This window comes from Theropithecus gelada, chromosome 15 (genome assembly GCF_003255815.1).
Source record: "Theropithecus gelada isolate Dixy chromosome 15, Tgel_1.0, whole genome shotgun sequence".
NCBI lineage: Eukaryota > Metazoa > Chordata > Mammalia > Primates > Cercopithecidae > Theropithecus > Theropithecus gelada.
Genome location: NC_037683.1, coordinates 10729921 through 10754725, shown reverse-complemented (window position 1 = coordinate 10754725; position 24805 = coordinate 10729921). Strand labels below are relative to the sequence as shown.

The 24805-nt window shown below is 52.4% G+C and overlaps 2 protein-coding genes across 5 annotated transcripts in view; one reads left to right on the top strand and one right to left on the bottom strand.

Annotated features, from left to right (window-relative positions):
• Positions 1–47: 47 nt before the first annotated feature.
• On the bottom strand, positions 48–20512 carry GOLGA2 (golgin A2). Of its 4 annotated transcripts, XM_025358753.1 has the most exons (27): positions 20366–20512; positions 18482–18604; positions 17413–17493; positions 12973–13077; positions 12672–12715; positions 12489–12552; positions 12009–12068; positions 11745–11825; positions 10838–10876; positions 10521–10571; positions 10339–10432; positions 10136–10242; positions 7256–7314; positions 6785–6926; positions 5880–5969; positions 5668–5775; positions 5386–5473; positions 4678–5015; positions 4289–4402; positions 3349–3594; positions 3189–3264; positions 2658–2764; positions 2186–2404; positions 1996–2098; positions 1807–1913; positions 1573–1729; positions 1057–1485 (listed from the first exon to the last, which is right to left on the bottom strand). In XM_025358753.1, the coding sequence occupies exons 1-27, from the start codon at positions 20447–20449 to the stop codon at positions 1271–1273; spliced, it is 3102 nt and encodes a 1033-aa protein (XP_025214538.1). In that variant the 5' UTR covers positions 20450–20512; the 3' UTR covers positions 1057–1270. The 4 variants fall into 4 exon arrangements, with proteins under 4 accessions (XP_025214541.1, XP_025214538.1, XP_025214539.1 ...); XM_025358756.1 differs by lacking the exon at positions 17413–17493 and having other exon boundaries at positions 48–1485; positions 20366–20456; XM_025358754.1 differs by lacking the exon at positions 11745–11825.
• Positions 20002–24805, top strand: part of SWI5 (SWI5 homologous recombination repair protein) — a 14921-nt gene continuing 10117 nt past the window's right edge. The window contains exons 1-2 of the mRNA XM_025358771.1: positions 20002–20113; positions 21180–21228. Of these exons, the coding sequence (XP_025214556.1) occupies positions 20025–20113; positions 21180–21228 (138 nt within the window). The 5' untranslated portion in view covers positions 20002–20024. The remainder of the gene's footprint in view (positions 20114–21179; positions 21229–24805) is intronic.

Below are 24805 nucleotides of genomic sequence, written 5' to 3'. Positions count from 1 at the left end.
CACAAACTCCAGAACCCAGTGAAACAGGAACACGCCAGGCGGAGCAGTATGGCTAAATCCATTTATTCGGAAATAAAAAGCAAAATAAACAGGAGTCGTATCACCAGGGTGCCACGACCCCATCCCCGCCTCCTTCCTCTGTCCTATGCTATCAATAAATAAGTTTCCCAGCCCCAAATAATTATTAGAACCTCCTCCCCATGTGCCAGCTCCAACCTCTGCTAGGTATGATACAGGGGGCTGCCCTACCCCTGGAATATACAAAATGTTACACAGATACAATATGTACACTGGGGAAGCGGGGCCACCCCAGCAGCCTGTGCCCTCACCTGGTCTACAGTTAACCCCACTGTCCTGCCTCAGCTGCCTCTCTGTGTAAGAAGATGGGAGCCCCCCTGAGGGAAAAATTGCTTTGGTGAGAGTAAGGAGGCCATGAGGCCTCCTCCAAACAAGTCAATTCTATGAGCCTCTGGCTATTAAATAACAATCATCATCATCCAGAAATTTAAGGAATCAGCCCTGGCCAAGGTGGCAAAGGCTCTACACATTTGTCTCCCCCCATTAGACAGGGGTCTTATTTGCTACTGTAAGAGTAAAGGGGTGACTGGGAAGGGGTGGCAGGGACATGATGGGGGCGGAGCCTCCGGCCCCACTTCTCCAGGCTTTGCTGACAGTGGCCTGCTTTTTAAAATTTTTATCCTGACTTTTTTTTTAATCCCATGTTTTGTTTTGTTTTTTTTTGAGACAGAGTCTCACTCTGTCGCCCAGGCTGGAGCGCAATGGCGCCATCTCAGCTCACTGCAACCTCCGCCTCCCGGGTTCAAGTGACTCTCCTGCCTCAGCCTCCTGAGTAGCTGGGATTACAGGCACACGCCACCATGCCTGGCTAATTTTTGTATTTTTAGTAGAGACACGGTTTCACCATGTTGACCAGGCTGGTCCTGAACTCCTGAACTCCCAAAGTGCTGGGATTACAGGTGTGAGCCACTACGCCCAGCCTTTTTTCATAACTTCTATACCATAACTTACCCATAACCTTCTTTATCCCATAACTTCTTTTAATCCCATAACTTTAATTTTTTTTTAAGTTTAGTGGCCAGCTTTTAGATGACAGTGATCTTCACCTCATCTGCACCTGTCTACCCCCGTTAGACAGGGGTCTATGCTTGCTACTAGAAGGGTAAAGGGGTGACTGAGGGGGTGGTAGGGATATAGTGGGGGCAGGGTCTCCAGCCCCTCTTCTTCAGGCTTTGCTGACAGCGGCCGGCTTTTAGATGACAGTGATCTTCACCTCATCGTTCTCGTCAGCCCGGTAAAAAAAAGGAATGCAGGGGTTGCTGCCCAAGCCTGGGCGCTCCCGGGGGTTCTGCATCTCACGAAGCAGCTGCATGATCTGCTGTGCAGTGGGGTTGTCACGGGGAGAAGCCTCCCTGGCCTCTCCTTGGGCGGCGTCCGCACTGCCGGTGAGGCTCACCTCGCAAAGATCTTTGGAGAGAGAGAGGCAGGGCTCTGAGCGCCACGCAAGCCCTCCCTTGCTCCTGCCTGCCCACCCCTCCCGAGGGCTCTACTCACCACCCTGCTGGTCGGCAGCCCCAAGCTCCTGGGGGGCTGGGGCCCCTGGAGCGGGCTCATTGGCAGGGTTCTGGGCAGCTGCCAGGAATCTGCCATGCCACTCACTGCGGTCGCCCACAAGCCGTAAGACCAGCTCCTGCAGCTCCAGCAGCTTCACCTGGAGGGAGGGGTGCTAAGCTGCCATGCCTGTGCCCGTGCCCACCTCCACCCCCACAGAGATGTTCCACGCCCTACCTTCATCTCCTCCTTGTCTTGGGCCAGCCTGCTGATATACTCCTCCTTCTCCCGGTGCCGCTCCTTCAGCACTGCCCTCTGACTCTGGTACAGTGCGATGTACTCTCCTGCGGAAGGACAGGGCTCAGATACTGGGTTCCCTCCGACCACTGTGCAGCTCCTCCTGCCGTGCCCTGGCCTCCCACTCACCAATGGTGTCTGTCTCTCCAGACAGCTGGATACAGCGATGTTCCAGTTCCTCTACCCTCTCCTTCAGGTCCGCCTTCTCCTGCATGAGCTCCATAAAGCGGCTCTGGAACCAAAACAATGGAGTCACATCTTGGCAGCGACCTGCCCCGCCCCCACCCTTCTTGACCCATGCCAGGAGAGACTCATTCACCTGCAGCTTCTCCATGGCCCCCTGCAGGGCCCGGTGGGTTTCCCCACACACAGAATCGCCCCCAGTCCCTGGGGCCGGGGCTGCCACCTCAGGCTCCTTCTGGGCCAAGGCCAGCAGGTGAGCCAGGCGCCGGCAGCGCACCCTTTGCTCCTTCAGCTGCCCACGTAGCCTTGCCTGCTCCTCCTCGGCACTGGCTACAGCTGAGTTGAAAAATGCCACCTGCAGGCAAGAGAGGTGCGTTCTTGTAGGAGGATATATAGGACGAACAGGCAGGGAGGTAGAGAGCAGCCCTTCCCTTGGGGCCTCAGAGGCTGCACTTGTTGGTCCCAGGTGAAATGGTGTCTGACCACTGGCTCCCAGGAAAGAGGTGAGTCTGAAGAAATCAGAAGGCCGGGAAACCAAGAGCAGAAGGGGGTCTGGGAGGGACCACAGAGGGAGGCAGCAAAGGCCGGGGAGGGGGAGTCAGCCTTACCATGGCTTCCCGGCTCTCCAGGTCCTCCGGGATGCTTGGCATGGGCCGAGGCGCCGCCTCCACCTCCTCCTCCTCTTCCTCCTCCTCCTCCCTGTCCAGTCCATCTCCTGTGGGCGTGGCCAGAGGGGTCATCAGACAACCCAACAAGGGTACAGTGTGCCCACCTCTGCCCCCACCCTCACTGTGTAACCCTGGGCCAGCCCCTCCCCAGAAGGGAATGAGCAGCTTTTTATTTTATTCTTTTTTAAGAGCCAAGAGCTCGCTGTGCTGCCCAGGTGCAGTCCCACTACTGATCAGCATGGGAGTTCTGACCTGCTTCATTTCTGACCTGGGCCAGTTCACCCATCCTTAGGCAACCTGGTAGTCCCCTGCTCCCAGGAAGTCACCATAATGATGCCGAACTTAGTGTGGACACCCGGTTGACATAATGACCAGCTGTTCTAAAGGTCTCTTCCAACTCAATTCCACACTGCTAACAGTCCCCCCTTCCTCCTGGGGCTCTCTCCTCTTCCTGTGAGCAGGTTCCCGTACCTTCCTCAGGATGAGCCATGAGGCTCAATTGGGACCGTAGCTGCTGGTTCTGCTGGGTGACAGCTTCCAGGCGCTCCTAAGGGGCCAAGAAAGAGAGTGAGAAGGCATGGAGGTTTTCAGGTCATCCCCCTCGGGGCCCTGCCCTCAGCAACTCCCTCACCTGGGCTTCCTGCAACTCTTGGCGGGCCATCTCGGCTACCGCTTTGCCCTGAGCTTCCTGCTGCTGCAGCTGGTCCACGAGCTGGGTCTGCAGCAGTAACTGGTTGTGCAGCACCTCCTTCTCAGAGGTTAGCTGCTGATAGGTGGCCACCTGCTGCTGATAGGCGGCCACATACTGCTGCAGGTGTCCCAGGTACTGGTCTCGCTGCTGCTGTAGACTCTGAGCCTCTTGGCTCTTCAGCTCCACCTGTAGGAAGACCCTAGGCGTGAGGGCAGGTGGTGGCCTGCTTTCAGATTTGGGGCCCATAAATAGGGTAGCGAGGGCTCTGTGAGGCTCTGTTGCCTGCCCAGACCTCTGGCCCCTTGCTCCAGGCCTAAGTGACTGCCTCCCTTGCCTAGAGCCTACTGCCTTCTTTCCCAGCCTCAAATCTCACACCCTGCTTCCCACCACTTAAACTGTAGGCCATAGACTGGTGGAAATGCAGAGGGAGCCAACCACCATCTGCTAAGTGTGCTACATGCCTAATGCTTTCCGTGTATTATCTCATTTAATCCTCTACACCTCTGCAAGGAAGATGCTAACTTCCTTTTTAAGTTAAAGAAACTGAGGCTTAGAGATGCAGAGTAGCTGAATGGTGACCAGTGGAGCAGAGGCCAGAATCCTGTTTGAATCTAAGGAGCCTCTTATACCACTGTCTCTTTCCCTATGATTGGGGGAAATCCATGCCTCTAGCTGGGACGATGATGTCCAGATCTGAGAGGAACCCAGGGCTATCCACCTCTAAAAGTCAGACGGCAGGGAGCAAGAAACAGTCACAGGACTGCCCCGGAGGGTGCTGGGGTCCCCTGTTCCCCAGGCTGGAGCTGCCTCTGGCCTCACACCACCCCTCCCCAGAGGCTAGTGCCCGCCTCCCAGCACTTCTTGGATGGGGTAGGGTTACCGTTTCCTTCAGCTCGCTCAGCTTCTCCTGCAGCTCACCCAGCTTCTTTCCCAGCTCCCTCTTGACGTGCTGCTCCGACTGCAGTGCGCTGGTGATCTCCATGTTCTCATTAGTCTGGACAGAGAGAAGCAATCAGCGGCCACCCACTGCAGCTGGAGACCCCAAAACTTGCTGCCTTGGTGTTTGCCTCCCATGGCACCAGGAAGGGTGGAGACAGGTTAGAAAAATCATCCCCTCTCCCCTACAGCCATCGGAGCAGGGCTCTGGCTCACAGGTGCCTCCAGAAGTACCACTTCACGTGAGGGCTACACTGCCCCACTTTACAGGTGGGAAAACAAAGGCCCGGAGGGCTAGTGGGGAGGGTAGGTTCTCCAGGTGGGGCTGCGCACCAGCTTTACGAATCCGCTCTGCAGCTCAGCCAGCTGCTCCTTGAGCTCCCGGTTCTGGGAGAGTGCGCGGCTGATGGTGGTGCGGTCATTCTGCATGGTCTCCAGGATTTGCCTGCGCGCCTCCGCCTGCTCCCCCCAGAGCTCGGCCGCCCGCTCCAGCTCCAGCAGCCTCTCCTCCTGCTCCCGGTTCAGGCGACTCAAGCCCTCATTGTCTTGCACCTGGGCTTGGAGCTGTCCCGCCAGACTCTCCAGCTCCTTCCGTAGGTGCTCAGCCTCCGCTTGTAGCTGCTGCTCCACCTCGGAGGGCCCTGCTGGGGGCTCTGGGGGCGGGGGTTCAGCTGAGAAAGGAAGCAGACAATAAGGGCCTCTGGATTCTCAAAGAAAACCCTCCTCTTGGTCCATAGCTCCTCTCAGGCTCCCCAAACGTGGCCTCCCTGCTAATGATTCCTTGCACCCAGATGTTAGCCAATCTTCCAAGCCACTTTCCAATAGTGACAATTGTGGGTGGCCGACAACGGGCACTCCTCCCTCTTTGCTGATGGGGCACTGAGGCTTGTGGAGATGATGAGACTTGCTATCTCCTGGCACAGACCTCTTTCCCTCTGCCTCAAAGCCCTTCCATCCACCCAACTCTGTGGGGTATTCTAAACCACCCCCACAGCCCTCTGACCCCAGTCCTGCTCCCAGGTTACCCCAGCCCCAGCTTACCCATCTGGTTCCTCAGTTCAGCCAAGCTCGTCTCCAGCTCCTGTACCCGACTCATGCTACATTCCTTCTCCTCCCTCAATGTGTGCACCTGCCCAAAGCACAGCGGGAAAGGGCCCTGGAGAGGGGCTGGTGGCTGGACAGGCTACCATCTCCCTCTCTGCCCCCACCTCCAAAGGCCAGACCCATGAGCACCTCTGGCTGTGCTCCTCCCATTTCACAGATGCCCAGAAAGATCAAGTGACCTATCTAAGGTTGCGGGGGAGCTGAAGTGTCAGGTCTCACCTGCTCTGACATCTGCTGCATCCTCTGCCGCCACATGGCGCTCTCTCCTTTGAGATTCTCTGCATATTTATCTCTCTCCATTTGTAGTTGTCTAACTGACTCCATTACCTGCAAGAATGGCCACAGAAATTAGGAAGGACTGTCACTGGTTGTCACCTACTCCTGGCCACCTGGGATCATCTTCCTTCTACATCCCTCCCTACATCCCTCACCTGCCCCAGGTGTGCTTCCAGCTGTGCCCGCTCCTCCATGGCCTGCTGTAACTGCTGGTTAGCGTCAGGGGCTTCACACCGGCTTGAAAACTGGATGGTGGAGAGCGAGAAGTTTAGATCTGGGGAGCCCAGGCCGTTCCAAACAGTGCCCCTTAAAAGGGCTAGGGCTAGGCTCAATGTGCAGCTCAGTCAATACAACTCTGCTGTCACGTTTCTTTGCTTTAGAAATAAAAAATAATTTTAAAAAGATCTCAGGCCAGGCATGGTGGCTGATACCTATAATCTCAACACTTTGGGAGGCTGAGGTGGGTGGATTGCTTGAGCTCAGGAGTTCCAGACCAACCTCAGCAACATGGCAAAGTCCTGTATCTACAAATACAAAAATTAGCCAGGCATGGTGGTATCGCCTGTAGTCCCAGCTACTTGAGAGGCTGAGGCAGGAGGGTGGCTTGAGCCTGGAAGGTAGAGGTTGCAGTAAGCTGAGATCGCGCCACTGTACTCCAGCCCGGGTGACAGAGCGAGACCCTGTCTCAAAAAAAAAAAAAAGATCTCTACTGTCTGTTATTACCATGGAATAGTGAAAGTGTTGGCTTGAACCTCAGAAGGAAATAAACAGACTCATGACCTAGCCATATAAATGTAATCTCTAAAATAATGGTTTTCACCCATGATGCTTTAAAACAAAACAAAACAAAAATTGTTTTAAGCCCTAACCCTAAGATTCTGATTCCCCAGGTCCCCAATTTGTAGATTTTTAGCACTCTCTAGAGGATTTTACGCCAGGACTGGAACAAGGACCCAAATTTTCAGCTCTTGGCTGGAGCCTCCCCATGCCCTGCATGATCCCTAGACCATGGCCCCAGCTGGATGGGGCTCCCACCACCCATGGGGCTGCAGCCTCTTGCCTGTTGAAGCAAGAGTTCTGTCATCTCTAACTTCTTCTGCAGTTCTTCCAAGTTAAGTTGCATGCCAGCCTTCTCAGTCACTAGGACCCGAAGCTTCTCTTCCAATTCTGATTTCTCTTGCTTCAGGTCTTCATTGTTTTGGCTATGGCCAGAGGCAGTAGAGAAAGGAATGAACAAAGAACAGAAAGGACTGCTTTGGTGATTCACCCTCTACCCTCGCCCCACAACCACGGAACTGTGGCACTGGAAGGAACCCCAGGAATCAAAAGTCACATGTACAGGCCAGAGATAAGACATGAGTTACCCAAGGCTACACCATGAGTCAGTGGCGCAGCTGGCACTAGAGCTTTGCTGGGCACACATGCAAACCTGTATGACCACCTCACCATGCTTACCTGTACCCCCCACCTCCCAGCACACCACCCATGCTAAGGGCCCCCAGACCTCCCATCCCACCATCCCCTGTCCTACGTGTTCTTGTATAACTCCAGCCGGAGGGCATCTCTCTCTTTGGTTAACTCCTTGTTGTACTGTAAACACAGAAAGGTTAAGTCAGGATATAGCAGGCAGAGGAGCAGCTGGCCGACCAGTAACAACAGCTATAGTAACTACTCCACAGGAACACTTCTTCACTCTCAATCACACTTGACATGTTTTCAAGGCATTTCCAAGCCCACGGTCTCATTTTTGTTGTTGTTGTTGTTGTTTTTGAGACAGAGTCTCGCTCTGTCACCCAGGCTGAAGTGCAATGGTGAGATCTCAGCTCACAACCTCCGCCTCCCAGGTCCAAGTGACTCTCCTGCCTCAGCCTCCTGAGTAGTTGGGACTACAGGCACACGCCACCATGTCCGGCTAATTTGTTTTTGTTTTTCTGAGACGGAGTCTCGCTCTGTCACCCAGGCTGGAGTGTAGTGGCGCCATCTCTGCTCAATGCAAGCTCTGCCTCCCGGGTTCACGCCATTCTCCTGCCTCAGCCTCCTAAGTAGCTGGGACTACAGGTGCCTGCCACCATACCTGGCTAATTTTTTTGTATTTTTAGTAGAGACGGGGTTTCACCATGTTAGCCAGGATGGTCTCGATCTCCTGACCTTGTGATGCACCCATCTCAGCCTCCCAAAGTACTGGGATTACAGGCGTGAGCTACCACGCCCAGCCTAATTTTTGTATTTTTAGTAGAGATGGGGTTTCACCATGTTGGCCAGGCTGGTCTTGAACTCCTGACCTCAAGTGATCCACCCGCCTCAACCTTCTAAAGTGTTGGAATTACAGGTGTGAGCCACCGTGCCCAGCTGGTCTCATTTGTTTTTAAAAGAACTTGGTAAGGGTGGCCGGGCGCGGTGGCTCACACCTGTAATCCCAGCACTTTGGGAGGCCACGGCGGGTGGATCACGAGGTCAGAAGATCGAGACCATCCTGGCTAACACGGTGAAACCCCATCTCTACTTAAAAAAAAAATACAAAAAGTTAGCCGGGCGTGCTGGCGGATGCCTGTAATCCCAGCTACTTGGGAGGCTGAGGCAGGAGAATGGAGTGAACCCGGGAGACAGAGCTTGCAGTGAGCCGAGATGGCACCACTGCACTCCAGCCTGGGTGACAGAGTGAGACTCCGTCTCAAAAAAAAAAAAAAAAAAAAAAAAAAAGGCCGGGCACGGTGGCTCACGCCTGTAATCCCAGCACTTTGGGAGGCCAAGATGGGCGGATCACGAGGTCAGGAGATCGAGACCATCCTGGCTAACACGGTGAAACCCCGTCTCTACTAAAAATACAAAAAATTAGCCGGGCATGGTGGCAGGCGCCTGTAGTCCCAGCTACTTGGGAGGCTGAGGCAGGAGAATGGCCTAAACCCGGGAGGCGGAGCTTGCAGTGAGCTGAGATCCGGCCACTGCACTCCAGCCTGGGCAACACAGTGAGACTCCGTCTCCAAAAAAAAAAAATACAGAGCTTGGTAAGAGTGGAAGGGACAGGAAAAGACAGTGAATTTATTTATGTATGTATGTATGTATTTATTTGAGATGGAGTCTCCCTCTGTCACCCAGGCTGAAATGCAATGGTGTCATCTTGGCTCACTGCAACCTCTGCTTCCCGGGTTCATGTGATTCTCCTACCTCAGGCTCCTGAGTACCTAGGATTACAGGCATGCACCACCACACCTGGCTAATTTTTGTATATTTATTTATTTATTTATTTAGAAACGGAGTCTCCCTCTGTCACCCAGGCTGGAGGGCAGTGGTGTGATCTCAGCTCACTGCAACTTCCGCCCCCGGGTTCAAGCAATTCTCCTACCTCGGCCTCCCAAGTAGCTGGGATTACAGGCACCTGCCACCACACCTGGCTAATTTTTTGTATTTTTAGTAGAGACAGGGTTTTGCCATGTTGGTCAGGCTGGTCTCAAACCCCTGACCTCAGTTGACCTGCCCACCTTGGCCTCCCAAAGTGCTGGGATTACAGGTATAAGCCACCACACCTGGCCAAGATCGAATTCACAGCTGGCTAACAGAGGCCCAGAGAGATCAGATAATATTGCTATTGTTATTATCATTATTACTACCACTGTTTGAACCTTTATTGAGTGTTTCACCAGGCACCATGCTAATAATCCCATTTAATCCTCATAACCACCACATGAGACAGCTCACTGCAATATTATTACCTCTATTTTGTAGATGAAAAATATGTAGTATTAGAGGTTAAGTGCTTGCCTAAGATCACTTAGACAGAGCTGGGATTTGAATAGCCAGGTATATCTGACTAAGTTCATTTGTTCCCTGGGGGTGGAAGAGGGAAATTAATCTTTTGTTCAATTTTTGAAAGGATCATACATTCGCACAGTCCAAAACTCTGAAGGTATAGAAGGGAAATATCTTCCAGCCATGCTGCTCCTCTCTCCTGAGTTTTTTATGAATCCTTGCAGACATGTTTTATGTATATTGTCATAGTACATATGTACAGACACACGGACACACACACGGACACACACACAGACACACACACACACGTTCCCTCTCTCTACACAAATGGTAACATACTAAAGATACTCTTCCGTACCTTCACAGAACAAATACCACATTCCCCAACCTAGGACTTGGCCAAGGCTACAGCCAGGTAAGGGCAGGGCAGGCACTTGGCCTCTGAGCTCTGCGTCCAGTGTTCACTCCTCACAGTGCCCCCCAACCCACCCACAGCAGCTGACTCAGCCCCAGGATGCCTCTAACAACCACACACAAAAGCAGTGACAAATGGCCCATGCTGCCTTCTGGGCAGGACACTCAACCCTGCAGAAGAGACCTTTAGGCTCACTCCTCCACCTGGGAAGCCAGGCTGCCAGGGTTCAGGGCAGGCAGTTGGACTCACCCTGTCTGCTTTCTTCTGCTGCGTGGAGACAGCAGAGAGAGCCCGCTCCAACTCTCCCACACGCCTCCGGGAATACTGCAGGCGACTGGCCAGATCTTCGGACTCTCCTGGAATGAGAGAGGTTGAGATGGGGTCCAAAGGATTCACCCTAAAGGCCTGTCAAAGTGCCAGGTTGAAGGATGATGGGGTGCCCAGATTCCCACCTTCTTTCTGCCTGGCAGCATGCTGAGTGTGAGCCAGGGCTGTCTGTAACTCAGCTTTCTCTGATACGAGGATCCCTATGGTCTGAATGTGAACCTTTGGGAGGAAACCCAAGCAAGTGCTGAAAAAGAAGGAAAGAAACATTCTCCAGAGGACAGGGCGGAACTTCACCCCCTCCACTCACCTGTAACTGCTCCCTTAGGGCTCCCTGCTTTTGGTGGCATTCTTTCTTTTCCTACAGGAAGAGGAAGACAGAGCTCTTACTAGGGGGAGGCAGAGATGGCACAGCAAGGGACATGCCCCCAGAATGCCACCAATGCCCCAGGACAGGCCCACCCATGGGACCAGGTTATCAGGGACCCTGTGGGGATGGGGTGGAATCTTGGGGGGTGAGCCTTCTTCCCCAGGCTGGGAGCGGGTGAGAGGAGACTGAGGCCTCTACATTTGAGTGCCCCCCAAACCCAGCTGTCATGTTGTGAGCAAACAAAGAAATCACGTTACTTCTTCCAACTGATCCGTAATTTCTTGGTTCTGTTGTTTCTGTGGGGAAGAGTCAAAGGAAGGTGACTGAGGGTGGCCCCCTCAACCCTATTCCCCAGACCAGGAAGGGGTAGGCAGGGGCCAGGAATGGATTTTAGAGGCAAAGTTCTCAGACCCAATGGGAACACGAACTGCTCAACTCTCCTCAGGCTCCCAAGGAAAGGGAATTTGTGTCTTTGTTGGTTTTTGCCCACAGCCACAGAACTGAAAGTCTGAATCTGGATTCTCTTGAAAGGACAGTAACATAAACCTCTAGAGATGGAGTGTGAGAAAAGCCCACCCTCTGCCAGTTTGTGATTTAGAAAGGTGTATTCATTCAACAAACATCTGCTGAGCACATATAGGCCAGGTACAGTTCTTAATAGCAGGGATATCAGACAGAAAAAGACAGACAGGAGCCCTTGGCCCTGAGGTTTACATTCTAGTGGGCCTTTAAATCTTCGACGCTCAGAGCTAAGAGACCTTTGATACTCTCTAACTCTACCTCCTCAGGAAATGCAAGCCCAAGAAGGAGAGGTGGCTTGTCCCGAATCCAAGAGCAAATTAAGGACTGAGTCAGGGTGGAAATACGGGGCTCCTGACAACCAGTCAGGCTAGTGCTTCCCCAAAAGGCAACAATCCCAGGGCATGTGTGGCAAGGACTCGAGCAGGGGTGTCTAGAGAAGAGAGAGTAGGCAAAGAGGGCAGCAACAGAAGAGCCATGCTGCATGCTCCGTGCTCTGGGGTCCCTCCAGCTGAGGCCTGGGCCCCCCAGCTCCCCATTCGCCCTTGGCACCAGGGGCCCCCTGCCCCTTTCTTCAGGGTCCCAAGGGGAAACTGGAGCCCAGGATTAGCAGCGTGGAATCAGGGGACCCCACTGGACTCTTACCAATTTCTCTATCGTGATATTGAGTTGTTTGTTTGTTACATAGCTGGAGTCCAGGGCTACCGCTAGCTGTTGGTACCGGCTCTGAGGCGCATGCAGAGAGGAGGAGTTGGAGGAGGATTGGGGGGAGAGGTAGAGAGAGCAATCATTAGGGTTGGGGGGTGTGTGGGCTGTCTCAGCTGGCAGAGGGGCACCCAGCCCCCGCTATGGGAGGAGGTTGGAGGGCTGGCCTGCAGGGTCACTGGGCCACGGCCCAGGGCCTCTTACCTCCAGATCCTTCAGGTTAGCAGATGATGCAGGGCCCTCCCCATTCACACATGTCGTAGACTATAAGAGACGAGAGTGCACATGGAGATGTTCTGTCCCCTCAGTGTCTAAGCCCTCTGACTTCCTTTCTTCCCCAGCAATTGGCAACATTTTCTCTTCTAACTTGGACCCTTTGTCCCGTAACCCCTTTGTGCCAACTTCTCTCATGGTTCTTATTTCCCCACCATCCTTCCCTCCCGAGCACCTCTCATCCAGTGCTTCTGCAGCAGGATAAAATGATGCAACCAGTCACAGGGTCCAACTCCTTCATGTGCACAACTTCAAGGGAGAAAGCTCAGGGAAGAGCCGACTTCCTCAACATTGCCCAGCACATTGGCTGGTCCCAGGATCTTCCCTCTCTTGTGAATCCCTGCCTCAGTTTCTTTCTATCATAGTTCCCTTCCCCCCGCACCCCACTCTGGGCCTCAATTCCTGAGGTACCTCACAAACAAGACCATTGAGCTGTTGGGAGAGTTGTCGCAGGCTCTCGGTTGATGAGAAAGTCCTAGGGATGGAGACACAGGGATCAGGGGTGCAGGTGGCTCAATGGGAAAGAAGGTCATGGGCAGTGGCCTCCCTGACTCTCTCGGCCTAGAGACTGCTGCCCCAACAGGAGACACTCACTTAGTTTCATCCATGAGATTAGGGACATTGTCAGCATCATGATTCTGTGTGGGAAGAAACGTATGAGATAGTCATTCAATGTCTGCTAAGAATCACCCAGGACAGGGTGAGTCAAGCTCCCAAACTCATTCCAACAATCTTCCATATCCCCAGACCTCAAGAAAAAGCCTAGTCTGAGCCTTCCCCCAGCCCATTCCCCAGGAAGAGCCCTTGGCCCTAGGGAACAAGCTACCTGTGAAAAGAGAAGATAATCCATAGTAGGTACAGGAGCGGAGTGGGCAGAGGGGGAGGAGGCACGAACCTGAGATACCGCCATGCTAGTGAGACTGGCACCAGGGGAAGGGACACCGCCAGGTAACACAGTGTCATCAGACGGTTGTAGAGAATCAGCATTGTCCTTGGGCGTCTGTCACAGAACAGAGCAGGGGGTTAGGGGGCCATGCGGGATAGAAGGTGCCTCAGTGCCATGAACACAAGGGTGTGGAACAGGTAGGACAGGTGTTGCTGCAGTCAGAGTGACAGTCACACATGCTAGGAGCCACTCAGGGGTGTGGATATGGTTGCCCAGGCCTTGGGCTGCTAGGCAGCATTTCAGATGGCCAAAGCTCAAAGCAGGGGCTGCACGGCCTCCTTCATGAACACGAGGACCTCGCTCTCTCTGGAGCTCAGCAAAAGACAGCAGCAGGCACTGACCTGTGGCAGCCACAGCAGGTGGGAGGAAGGTGTGCCAAAGTCAGGGAGGAGAAAGGCACTGTTCTTCCAGAAGGCCAGTCTGTGCTGCAGAGTGACCCTAACTGGGCCCCTAGTGGGCAGAGGATGGTGATGAGGAAGTAGTTGTCTGGGCAATGTAGCTATCTGCCTGCTTCTCTCCTCCTTTCCTCCCTTCCCTTCTCCCCTGCAGTGGCACAATCATAGCTCACTGCAGCTTCCACCTCCTGGGCTCAAGCAATGCTCCCACCTCAGCCTCCCTAGTAGCGGAGATTACACACCACCATGCTCAGCTAATTTTTATAGAGATGTGGTCTCGCCATCTTGCCCAGGCTGGTCTCAAAGTCCTGGGCGAGATGTGGTCTCGCCATCTTGCCCAGGCTGGTCTCAAAGTCCTGGGCCCAAGTGATCCTCCCACCTTGGTCTCCCAAAGTGTTGAGATTACAGGTGTGAGCCACTGAACCTGGCCTATTGGCTGTGTTTCTGATTCAGACCTTTCCAGGAAAAAAAAAAAAAGTTACCCAACTAGAAGCCTCTCCCCAACTATCTGGAGGTAAAAGGAGAATAAACCATGGCTACCACCCCCACCCCAACCTCTTACCTCCAAAAACATCTACCCAACCAAGAAACCACCCAAGAAAACAGAGGTAAGACATCTGCCCTATGGCTCCTGGCAACTTGGAAGTTATGGGGCCTCTTTCCTGGGAATTGTACCTGGGGACAATTCTAGGATTCAGAACTTGGGGTCACATGGAGCCTCTCCCTCGCCCCCAACTGGACCTACCTGCTTGATCAGAGCCCCACCCGGCCTCTCTCCAGGCTCTGGCCTTACTCTTGACCCAAGCCTCTGGTTCTAGAGGTCTTCTAATATCTGACAGGCCAGATGGGCAGACAGCGGAAAAAGCTGGCTGATCAGCTAAGCTGGACAAGAGAAAAACACCAGGGAGCCAGGGCCTGGCCACGGAAGCTGGTTCTGCGAGAAGTGGCTACACCTCTCTCCAGGGAAGCTGGGTCTGGGGGAAGTGGCTACACCTCTCTCCAGGGAAAGGACTGCGTACTCACTGGACCCTTCAGCCCTGGCCTCTGAAAACCCAAATCTGTTTCCCTCCTTACAGCAAGTGCTGCAGAGGCTGGTGGAACTGAAGATGAGCCAAGCTGTCTTTGCATCTTTGCAAGTTTACTGTGACCATGGAACCTGGTGTTGCCTTGACAATGCCTACAACTGAATCTAATAGGTCAGAGCAGGGGTTCAGCTGCTGGCCAGGCATAAGCCTTTGAGGGAAGGCTGGCACTCCTAGCAATGGACCCTGCAAGTCTTTAGGGCCCTCCTGGCATCCTGGGTTCCCACTGATCTCTAGGATTAGACACAGGAATGCTCAGAGGAAGGGAAATTTTTTTTTCTTTTTTTTTTTTTTTTTGGTTTGAGATGGAGTCTCACTCTGTCACCCAGGCTGTAGTGGCAAGATCTCCGCTCACTGCAACCTCTGCCTCCTGGGTTCAAGATTCTCCTGCTTCAGCCTCCCGAGCAGCTGGGATTACAGGTGCATACTACCATGCCCAGCTAATTTTTGTATTTTTAGTAGACATGGGGTTTCACCATGTTGGCCAGGCTGCTCTCGAACTCCTGACCTCAGGTGATCCAGCCTCCTCAGTCTCCCAAAGTGCTGGGATTACAGGCATGAGCTACTGCACTTGGCTGAAAAAGCATTTTTCTGAGACTTTTTGACACACAAAGCATGATTATTTTGTGAGCAATCAAGTTATTTCATAATTTTAAGTCTTGTAGCCAAGATAGAGTTTTTAAGAAAGCCTATTCTCCTCAAAATGTACCATCCCATTAAGGTATTTTTTCTCTCTCCATTATTCCCTACTTCTGGAAATGTTATCAGCTCTACTCAAGATACTACAATCACGGGCCTGCATTCCTGGAGTAGAAAACTTACATGGTAATAAAAATGAGAAATTAAAAAAAAACAACCTACATTAGAAACAGTTATGCATATAGAGAAGGTATAAAAATAGCAAGGGGCTGGGCATGGTGGCTCACGCATGTAATCCCAGCACTTTGGGAGGCCAAGGCAGGTGAATCACTTGAGGCCAGGAGTTCGAGACCAGCCTGAGCAACATGGCAAAACCCCATCTCTATTAAAAATACAAAACAACATGGCCGGGTGCAATAGTGCAACATCTGTAATCCCAGCTACTTGGGAGGCTGAGGCATGAAAATCACTTGAACCCAGGAGGGGGAGGTTGCAGTGAACCAAGATCATACCACTGCACTCCAGGAGAAAAAGCAAGACTCTTTCTCAAAAACAAAAACAAAACAACAGGACGGAAATATGAGGACCGAGGCCTTTGTTTCCAGAACAGGGGGACCTGGGCTGGCACGGAATCTCAGAGCGTAAGGAAACAGGCTGCAGACCCCCTAATCCACTGGACCATTGGCAGAGCAAAAGCCAAATACTCAGCTACAGGACGCTTCTAGGCCTGTGCTCCCCAACCGTACCACTCAGTGTCTCCTCTGAGCTGGCAAGGTGAGTCACAGCACCTGGACAGACCTGATCAACTGGAGGGTAACAGGTGTGACGACTGGACAACTCTAACAGCAGTCAAGGCTGCTCTGTCTCAGTCCCTCTCCCCATACCCATCTCCAACAGGCTCTATTTGTGTCCTGCTCCTCTGGCTTGGCAGGAAGGAGTCCCCCAGGTGAGTCAGAGATGGAGGAAACGCCAAATCACAGCCAGAGGAGGTTGTCTCCTAGCCCTGTGTACCCCCATGCCCTGCCCCCCAGCAGACTCCCTGTGTTCCTGAAAGGTGATCTGTGAGTTCACACTCTGGCCATGACCTCACCACTCCCCCGGCCTCCCCCACTCCCCATATGGATTAATGTTACCCACCTTTAATCTTCAAGCCAGCCTCAAATGCCACCTTCTCCAGCCTGGAGTCCATTCGGAACCAACCTCCCCCTGAGCTGAGCATTTGGAATGGTCCAAAATTATCTCTTGCCTCCTTCAAAGGAGTCTGCCTCCCTCGGTGTGCAGCCTACCTTGTTCATCTATTTTCTCCACTGTTTATTTATCAAAGTGCCTTTGTTGTCAAGAGCCCAGTGAATATGGCTAAATGTCCATTTGGAGAAGTTAGGGGCAGAACGTCTTGGTCACTCATCTGTTTAGTTAACCTCACATCTTTTACAGTTAGTTCCTCTGAAAAAATAGCTTCAATCCTTCCAACTATAATGTGGACTCATTTTCTCTTAACCCTTTGTTCCCTACTCTTAAACCAAAGTGAATTAATTAAAAAAAAAAAAATCACTAACTTCTATGTGGTTTACTGATCTTTGCCTTTAGGGCAAAACCTAAAGGTCCGTTGGGTTTTTTCTTTTTTTTTTTTTTTTCATCTCTCCTAGTCTGAGAGTACCCACAATAGGCATTCAAAAGCCCAAATCCCAGGCTGGGCACAGTGGCTCATGCCTGTAATCCCAGCACTCTGGGAGGCCAAGGTGGGTGGATCACTTGAGGTCAGGAGTTCAAGACCAGCCTGGCCAACATAGTGAAACCCCATCTCTACTAAAAATACAAAAATGAGCCAGACATGGTGGTGGGCAACTGTAATCCCAGTTACTCAGGAGGCTGAGGCAGGAGAATCACTTGAACCCAGGAGGCGGAGGTTGCAGTGAGCCAAGATTGTGCCACTGCACTTTAGCCTGGGCAACAGAGTGAGACTCTGTCTCTGAAAAAAAAAGAAGAAAAAAAAAAGCCCCAAATCCCACACACCTCTGAAAGTTACTCCCAAATTACCTTTAAACTGTTAAACTTTAAGGTATGTCTCACCTTCTCCAAGATGATAAAAGATTTTGGGGAAGAATAAAAACCCGATCAATCAAGCAAGTGAAGAAGCGGACATAAACAGGCGGAAGGTTAATGGCAGCAACATAAAATAAGCCAGAGGCAAAGTATCCCCCAAACCAGAGAAGCCTCAGGGGCATGCACAGCTGGAGAGAGCAAGCCAGAGAGGGGTCTCGGCACTGCCTCACCTTCCACTTGTCCAATGGGGGGAGCGCTACCCCATTGGAACGGTTAAGGTCGGACACCAGCACCTTCAGAATGTCCTGAATCTACAGGAGGCGAAAAGGGAAAAACAAGGGCAGGGGAAGAAAGGTAGAAGTGGCTTAGAGAGAGGCAAGAAAGTCAGGGAAGGAGGAAGATGTGGGTTCAGGGAAATGAAATGCTGAAGAAGAGTGGAGGAGATCAATACCATGGCCTGTGCCATCCTTCCAAATGGCCACCTGCTGCCTTGCCGGGGGCAGAAACAAATAGATGGAAAAGTCCCCTGAAGGATGCAGTCACACAGAGTGGAGTCACCTGACCAATGCAGCTCTTAATATGCTCACTGGACCCTTCTCCTTAGGCCCAGGATGTGGGCAGTGAATCTAGCAGAGCTGCAGACCTCCACCTCCATTTTAAAAACCAGACTTCTGAGTAAGGGTTCACCTGAACGAAGGGGGCTCCAGCTAAAAAACAAGTTTGAGAGACACTGATCTTAACCAATGTCATCTTACAGAGGAGGAAACTGAGGCCCAGGGGAAGAAGTGGTTTTTCTGTGGTCATGCAGCAAGCTGGTGGCAAAGATGAACTCAAAAGTTAGATCTTCCCCTAATCCTAGTGCCTGGGGCTCTCCTCACCACACCCTGGGGCCCTTTCAATGACTCCTAAAGGGATAGCCTGATGGCCAATGGCTGTTCTCATTGGCCTGGCTTCCCCTTGAGACTGGAGATGAGGAAAATGAAACAGCAACTACCATTTCCTGGATGTCCTGGGTGTTTACAGCAGGCCCTGTACTAGGGATTAACATAAAAACAACAATAATAACAAATCTCATTTAAACTTCACAAGTGTAAGTAAAACAATAGTTTACAGATGTGAAGAGAGAGGCCCAAAAAGCTCAAGCAATTTGCCCTAAATCACATCCCTAGCAGATGGACAGGTAGGATACACACCCAGAACTCTTAATCAGTACCCAACAGTTCTTCCACAATCATAACAATTACCCTCTACTGCCCCTTGGGCCCCCTGTCCCCAGGAGCCTAGCCAGCCAAGACTCACATCCTCAGGTGAGTGGCAACCACCAGAAGTGGTTGTCTCAGGGTTACTGCCATTTTTTATTTTCTTCTTCTTTTTCGCTCCTGTAGGAACACCAGGGCTGTTCCTCTGCTGATATTCTCTCAACTGTGGAAAAGAAGAGCAATAATACTCATGAGATCTACAAGCCCCTACAGTTACATCCTACTTTACAATTTTTCCAAAATACTCATATATACCATCTGATTTAACGCCACCAACAAGTCTACAAGGTCTTGTCACAATCACTTAGTGACTGAGAGGGACTGATACCATGGCTTAAAAAAATGCAAGAATTGAACTTAACCTCAGTCTTCTGACTCCAAGCTCGGGGTTTTGCCACAAATCAGCAGCTGCCAGGGGCCAAAACCAGAGGCAGAGGTACCTTTCTACCTCTCATCCCAGAAACAGGATGAGAACACTTAGGGGACTGGGTCCTAAGATCAAAAGTCAGTTTCACGCACTAATTACGGTTCTGAGGGGGATTGCGACATCACTACATTCCACTCCGCTATGGAGAATTCAAATATGAGGTGGAGAAGTCAAGCCTGGAGTCCCAGCTACTTAGGAGGCTAAGGCAGGAGGATTACTTAAGGCCAGGAGTTCAAGGCCAGCCTGGGCAACATAGTGACATTCCGCCTCTCAAAATAAATATGTATCTTAAAATGTGGGCTGGAACATTAAGTCGGCAGGAACTGTACACTGTGTGGTTTAGAGTCATACATCCTCACACATTTGTTAATGTAAGAAATGCACCAATGCCTCTGAAACTTACATCAATGTATCCTCCTGGCAAAAGACAGCCTTTCTGTTGAACCTGGGAATTCAACAGAAAGAGGACAACCCAAGCCTCATTTCAGAGAAAAGTCTGGTATACTCTTACAAATTTATGTGACTGTCATCCCTAAGTACATTAATGTTTTTTTCTCAAGAGAATAAAGGGAAACTGATGCTTCAGAAAGATATTTATCCTGTGGCACTTCAAGCACCCCAGGCTGAGATGATATGAGGAAGATTCAAGCTGTCAAGTTCAGTTTCCCAAGACCTGTTCCACAGGAGATAAGCAGATCTCATTCCAGAGACCACTGAAGGGCACTCTGGTCCCAGAACCATGGAGAATTCGAATATGAGGTGGAAGTCAGAAAAAAAATGTTAGTCTCTCTGGAGAGTAGAAGCCTGGGGGAAAATCAAACCAATCCCGTTCTCACATTGCCACCCAGAGATACTGCCAATGTTTTGAGCTCAGGGGGGAAGTGTAGGCTTTTCACACTATCAGTGTCTATGTTAAGGGTGTAAGGCAGCCTGAAACCTCTCCCTCCTAGGTGCCATAGTCCCCAATCCCCTTCCAGCTGGAAATTTATGTTGTGACCAGAGGAACCAGAGGCGGGATGAGAACACTTGGGGGACTGGGTCCTAAGATCAAAGACGGGTCTCGCGCACTAATTACGGTTCCGAGGGGGGCTGTGACGTCACTACATTCCACTCCTGGGGGGGAACATCAGCGCGACGTCCGAGTCGCTGCTCTGCGATGGGGGAGGGGAGCGCAGGGCCAGGACCCAGGTCCTTGGAGACGCGAGCCCAAATCGCCCAGGGAGGTCCGGTTTGGGGCGGCAGGAGGTGAGGGCCGAGTCTGGAGCGGGGAGCCCCGGGAGTCACCAGCCCAAAGTCACCCGGGGGCGACTGGCGAGGGCGGGGGCTGGGCGGCTGAGGGGGCGGGGCTGGCTGACAAGACTTTTGTGGGGGGAGCCCAAAGGCGCTGGGGGGAGCCCAGCCCGGTGTGCCTCAGGAGTGGCAGGGACTCTGGCCGTGGTCCTGCCATCGGAATGGGGCTGGGGCTGGGCCAGGGGGCCGCGACCCGGTGCACTTTACCTTTTTCTTCGCTGCGGCCAATTTGCTCTGTCGGGTTTCTTCCGACATCGCGGGGCGGGGAGGGAGGCGGGGTTGGGGCCACATCAGCGCGATCCCGGCAACCACTGCGGAAGTCAGTCAGCCACCGCGCAGCTGTGCGACCGAGCCAGAGGAGGCGTAACCAGGGCGGTACTAGAGCGCAGAATAAGGGCGTGGCCTCAAAGATCAAAGCCCATTCGTCAATGAAAAAGATAAAGCGGAAAGGAGGCGTGGCCAGGCAGCGGCGTGGCCAGAGGGACCTGTGGCGTCACAACAAAAGCTGCGCACGCAACCGCTGTCCCCGCCCACTTAGGAGAGGGGCGGGGCCGGCTTTCCTTGGGTGCGCGCGCAGCTTGCTGTGCGACCATCAAGCTCCGGGTCAGTGTTCCTTGCCCCGCGCACCTGAGAGGCCGCTCTCCGACTCCCGCGCTGGACCCTCTTGCGCCACTGAACCCCCTGATCCGGGGGCCTCGGACCCCAGGGCTCAGGAGGTGGGCGAGGAACGGACTCCACAGTTTCTTTCCTGACTTCTTACAGCCCTGCCCCAGACTTTCCCTTTCCAGAAATCACCTCCAAAGACTCCCATCCAGTGCTTCAGACAACCCCCGCCTCAGAACGCCCCCTTCCTAGAGGGTCTCTACCCTGATCCTGGGAGCATATCTGCCCCCTTTCCAGATGGATTCAGTCCCAGGCGCTCCTACTTCCCAGCTGCTCCTCCTCCCGCATCCCCACAGTACCCCTGTCCTCACAGCGGACTGTGGGTCCAATCAGGCTTTCCCCTCGGATTCCTCTCCAGGACTGAACCAGGACTTACCCGAAGTTGCCGCGGGGCCTTCCGATCCCCTGTGAGTATTTCTTCCCCCACATCCCCCTTCCCATCCCCGACCCTCCCTCGTGCGCTCCCGGCCCTCCTCCCCATCCCAACCGCAGCCAATCCCCGCTTAGCCCTCTTCCATATCTTCTCCTAGCCGACTGAGAAACTCCAGGTCATTCCTCAATCCTTCCCTTTCCTTTCCTCAGGCCCGCCAGTCTTCAAAGAAGTGCTATCCTGTCCTGTCCTAGGCTAACTCCTCTCCCTCCCCATCCTGTCTCCTGGCCCCTCAGATGCCTTTCACTCCAGTTCAGCACTAGCCATCTCTCCTCCTCTCTCGTTTCACCCCTCACCCAGCCCTGCCTTTAAACAAACCCACAGCTCCCCAATCAGGAAAATGCTTGGTGTTCACCCTGGCCACTCCTTTAGTTGCTAATAGTCTCTCCTCTTCTCTGGCAAGCCACCCCCAAAACCCAGCCTCCTCCTCCTCTCATCCCCCAGATGGAGTTGCCACTACCACTACCACCACTCTCAAGTTAGATCGTGAGGGCCAGGCACAGTGGCTCACTCTTGTAATCCCAGCACTTTGGGAGGCGGAGGCAGACGGATCATTTGAGATCAGGAGTTCAAGATCAGCCTCCCCATCATGGTGAAACCCTGTCTCTACTAAAAATACAAAAAAAAAAATGTCAGCTGAGCATGTTGGTGCAGGCCTGTAATCCCAGCTACTCAGGAGGCTGAGTCAGGAGAATTGCTTGAACCCGGGAGGTGGAGGTTGCAGTAAGCAGAGAATGCACCACTACACTCCAGCCTAGACAACAGAGCTAGATTATGTCTCAAAAAAAAAAAAAAAAAAAAGACGTTAGATCAGGAAAGACTTGGTATTTGTTCATTGATTTAGCAACTGCTGCAATGCAGGTAGCCCCCTGCCCTCCAAGAGCCACGGGCAAAAAAATGGTTCCATGACAAGTATGCACATGATTCTGAGAGGGGGAGCCCAGTCTTGGGCTTGCAAAGAGGGCTCTCCAGAGATGGCAGGGTCAGAGGTAAGGCCTGAAGGGCAAGTCACAGTGAGCTCAGATGATGATGACGGGGTGGCAGCCACAGTTTGCCAAAAGCATTGGGCTGATTGAGCTTCTCTCTGCAAGTGAGTTGGTGTCCACTGTCTTTGACCATGGGGTAACTCACTGCAGATCATGCCTTTCTCATTCATGCTAATTCATTCCCTCTTTTTTTTTTTTTTTTGTTTTTTTTTTGAGACAGGGTCTGTCGCCCAGGCTGGAGTGCAGTGGCGCTATCTGGGCTCACTGTAACCTCTGCCTCCCGGACCCAACCCATCCTCCTGCCTCAGCATCCCAAATAGCTGGGACCATAGTTGTGTGCCATGACGCCTGGCTAATTTTCTTGTATTTTCAGTAGAGACAGATTTTCGCCATGTTGCCCAGGCTGGTCTCAAACTGATGAGCTCAAAGCAACCTGCCCGCCTTGGCCTCCCAAAGTGCTGGGATTACAGGCAGGAGCCACTGTCCCAGCTTCCACTTTTAAAAACAAGGCTCGGCCAGGCACGGTGGCTCATGCCTGTAATCCCAGCACTTTGGGAGGCCAAGGCGAGTGGGTCACCTGAGGTCAGGAGTTTGACCAGTCTGGCCAACATGGTGAAACCCCATCTCTACTAAAAATACAAAAATTAGCTGAGCATAATGGTACATGCCTGTAATCCCAGCTACTGGAGACTGAGGCGGGAGAATCGCTTGAACCCAGGGTGGAGGTCGCAGTGAGCTGAGATCCCGCTGCACTCCAGCCTGGGCAACAGAGCGAAACTCCATCTCAAAAAAAAAAAAAAAAAAAAAAAGAGGCTCTATTGAGCACTGTCCCCACCAGCTTACTTTACATACATCATCTTTCCAGTTGCTTCCAGCAACCTTTGAGACAGACACTTTACTGTCCCCATGTTGAGGTGAGGCCTGTGAGTTCCAGAGAGATGAATATAGCCAGGACGTGGCAGAGCTGTGGTCTTCAAATTGAGAAACTGAGTTGTTTTTTGTTTTGTTTTGTTTTGTTTTTGAGACGGAATCACTCTGTCGCCCAGGCTGGAATGCAATGGCGCGATCTCGGCTCACTGCAACCTCTGCTTCCTGGGTTCAAGTGATTCTCCTGCCTCAGCCTCCCAGTAGCTGGGATTACAGATGCCTGCCACCATGCCTGGCTAATTTTCATATTTTTAGTAGAGACAGGATTTTGCCATGTTGGCCAGGCTGGTCTCAAACTCCTGACCTCAGTGATCCACCCGCCTCAGCCTCCCAAAGTGCTGGGATTACAGACATGAGCCACCTTGCCTGGGCTTGAACTGAACTCTTAACCGGTACCTTGGGCTTGCTCCTCTCAGGGCCTCTTTGCAGCAGCACCCTCCTGACCTCTCCTGCCTCTTTTTCTGTGCCCGCTTGGCTGGCTCCTCTGCTTCCTGCTACTCCTGAGGTAAATGTGGGCATTTCTGTAGGGTCCAGCCCTACGGAGCTTAGCGGGTGTTCTCCCCGTGTGCAGAGACGAGACATTGTAAGAAATAAAGACACAAGACAAAGAGATAAAGAGAAAACAGCTGGGCCTAGGGGACCACTACCACCAAGACATAGAGACCAGTAGTGGCCCCAAATGGCTGGGCACACTGATACTTACTGCATACAAAACAAGGGGGGCAAGGTAAGGAGGGTGAGTCATCCAAGTGATTGATAAGGTCAAGCAAGTCACGTGATCATGGGACAGAGGGCCCTTCCCTTTTAGGTAGCCAAAGCAGAGAGGGAAGGCAGCATACATCAGCATTTTCTTCTATGCACTTATAAGAAAGATCAAAGACTTTAAGACTTTCACTATTTCTTCTACCGCTATCTACTACGAACTTCCAAGAGAAAACAGGAGTACGAGAGGAACATGAAAGTGGACAAGGGGCATAACCATTGAAGCACAGCACCACAGGGAGGGGTTTAGGCCTCTGGATGACTGCGGGCAGGCCTGGATAATATCCAGCCTCCCACAAGAAGCTGGTGGAGCAGTGATCCCTGACTCCTCCAAGGAAAAGAGACTCCCTTTCACGGTCTGCTAAGTAACAGGTGCCTTCCCAGACACTAGCATTACCACTTGACCAAGGAACCCTCAAGCGGCCCTTATGCGGGCCTGACAGAGGGCTCACCTCTTGCCTTCTAGGTCACTTCTCACAATGTCCCTTTAGCACCTGACCCTATACCCGCCGGTTATTCTTAGGTTATATGAGTAATGAAACAAAGAGGAATATTAAAAGCTAATGATGGCCGGGCGCGGTGGCTCAAGCCTGTAATCCCAGCACTTTGGGAGGCCGAGATGGGCGGATCACGAGGTCAGGAGATCGAGACCATCCTGGCTAACACGGTGAAACCCCGTCTCTACTAAGAAATACAAAAACTAGCCGGGCGAGGTGGCGGGCGCCTGTAGTCCCAGCTACTCGGGAGGCTGAGGCCGGAGAATGGCGTGAACCCGGGAGGCGGAGCTTGCAGGGAGCTGAGATCCGGCCACTGCACTCCAGCCTGGGCTACAGAGCGAGACTCCGTCTCAAAAAAAAAAAAAAAAAAAAAAAAAGCTAA

Excerpts from the sequence above, each read along its gene's own strand:
- GOLGA2 (XM_025358753.1), bottom strand. The coding sequence starts at position 20,449 with ATGTGGCCCCAACCCCGCCTCCCTCCCCGCCCCGCGATGTCGGAAGAA. Across the intron at positions 10,433-10,520 it reads CCCTAAGGGAGCAGTTACAG|GTTCACATTCAGACCATAGG; the intron begins GTGAGTGGAGGG and ends TTCCTCCCAAAG. Across the intron at positions 10,243-10,338 it reads TGCTGCCAGGCAGAAAGAAG|GAGAGTCCGAAGATCTGGCC; the intron begins GTGGGAATCTGG and ends CTCTCATTCCAG.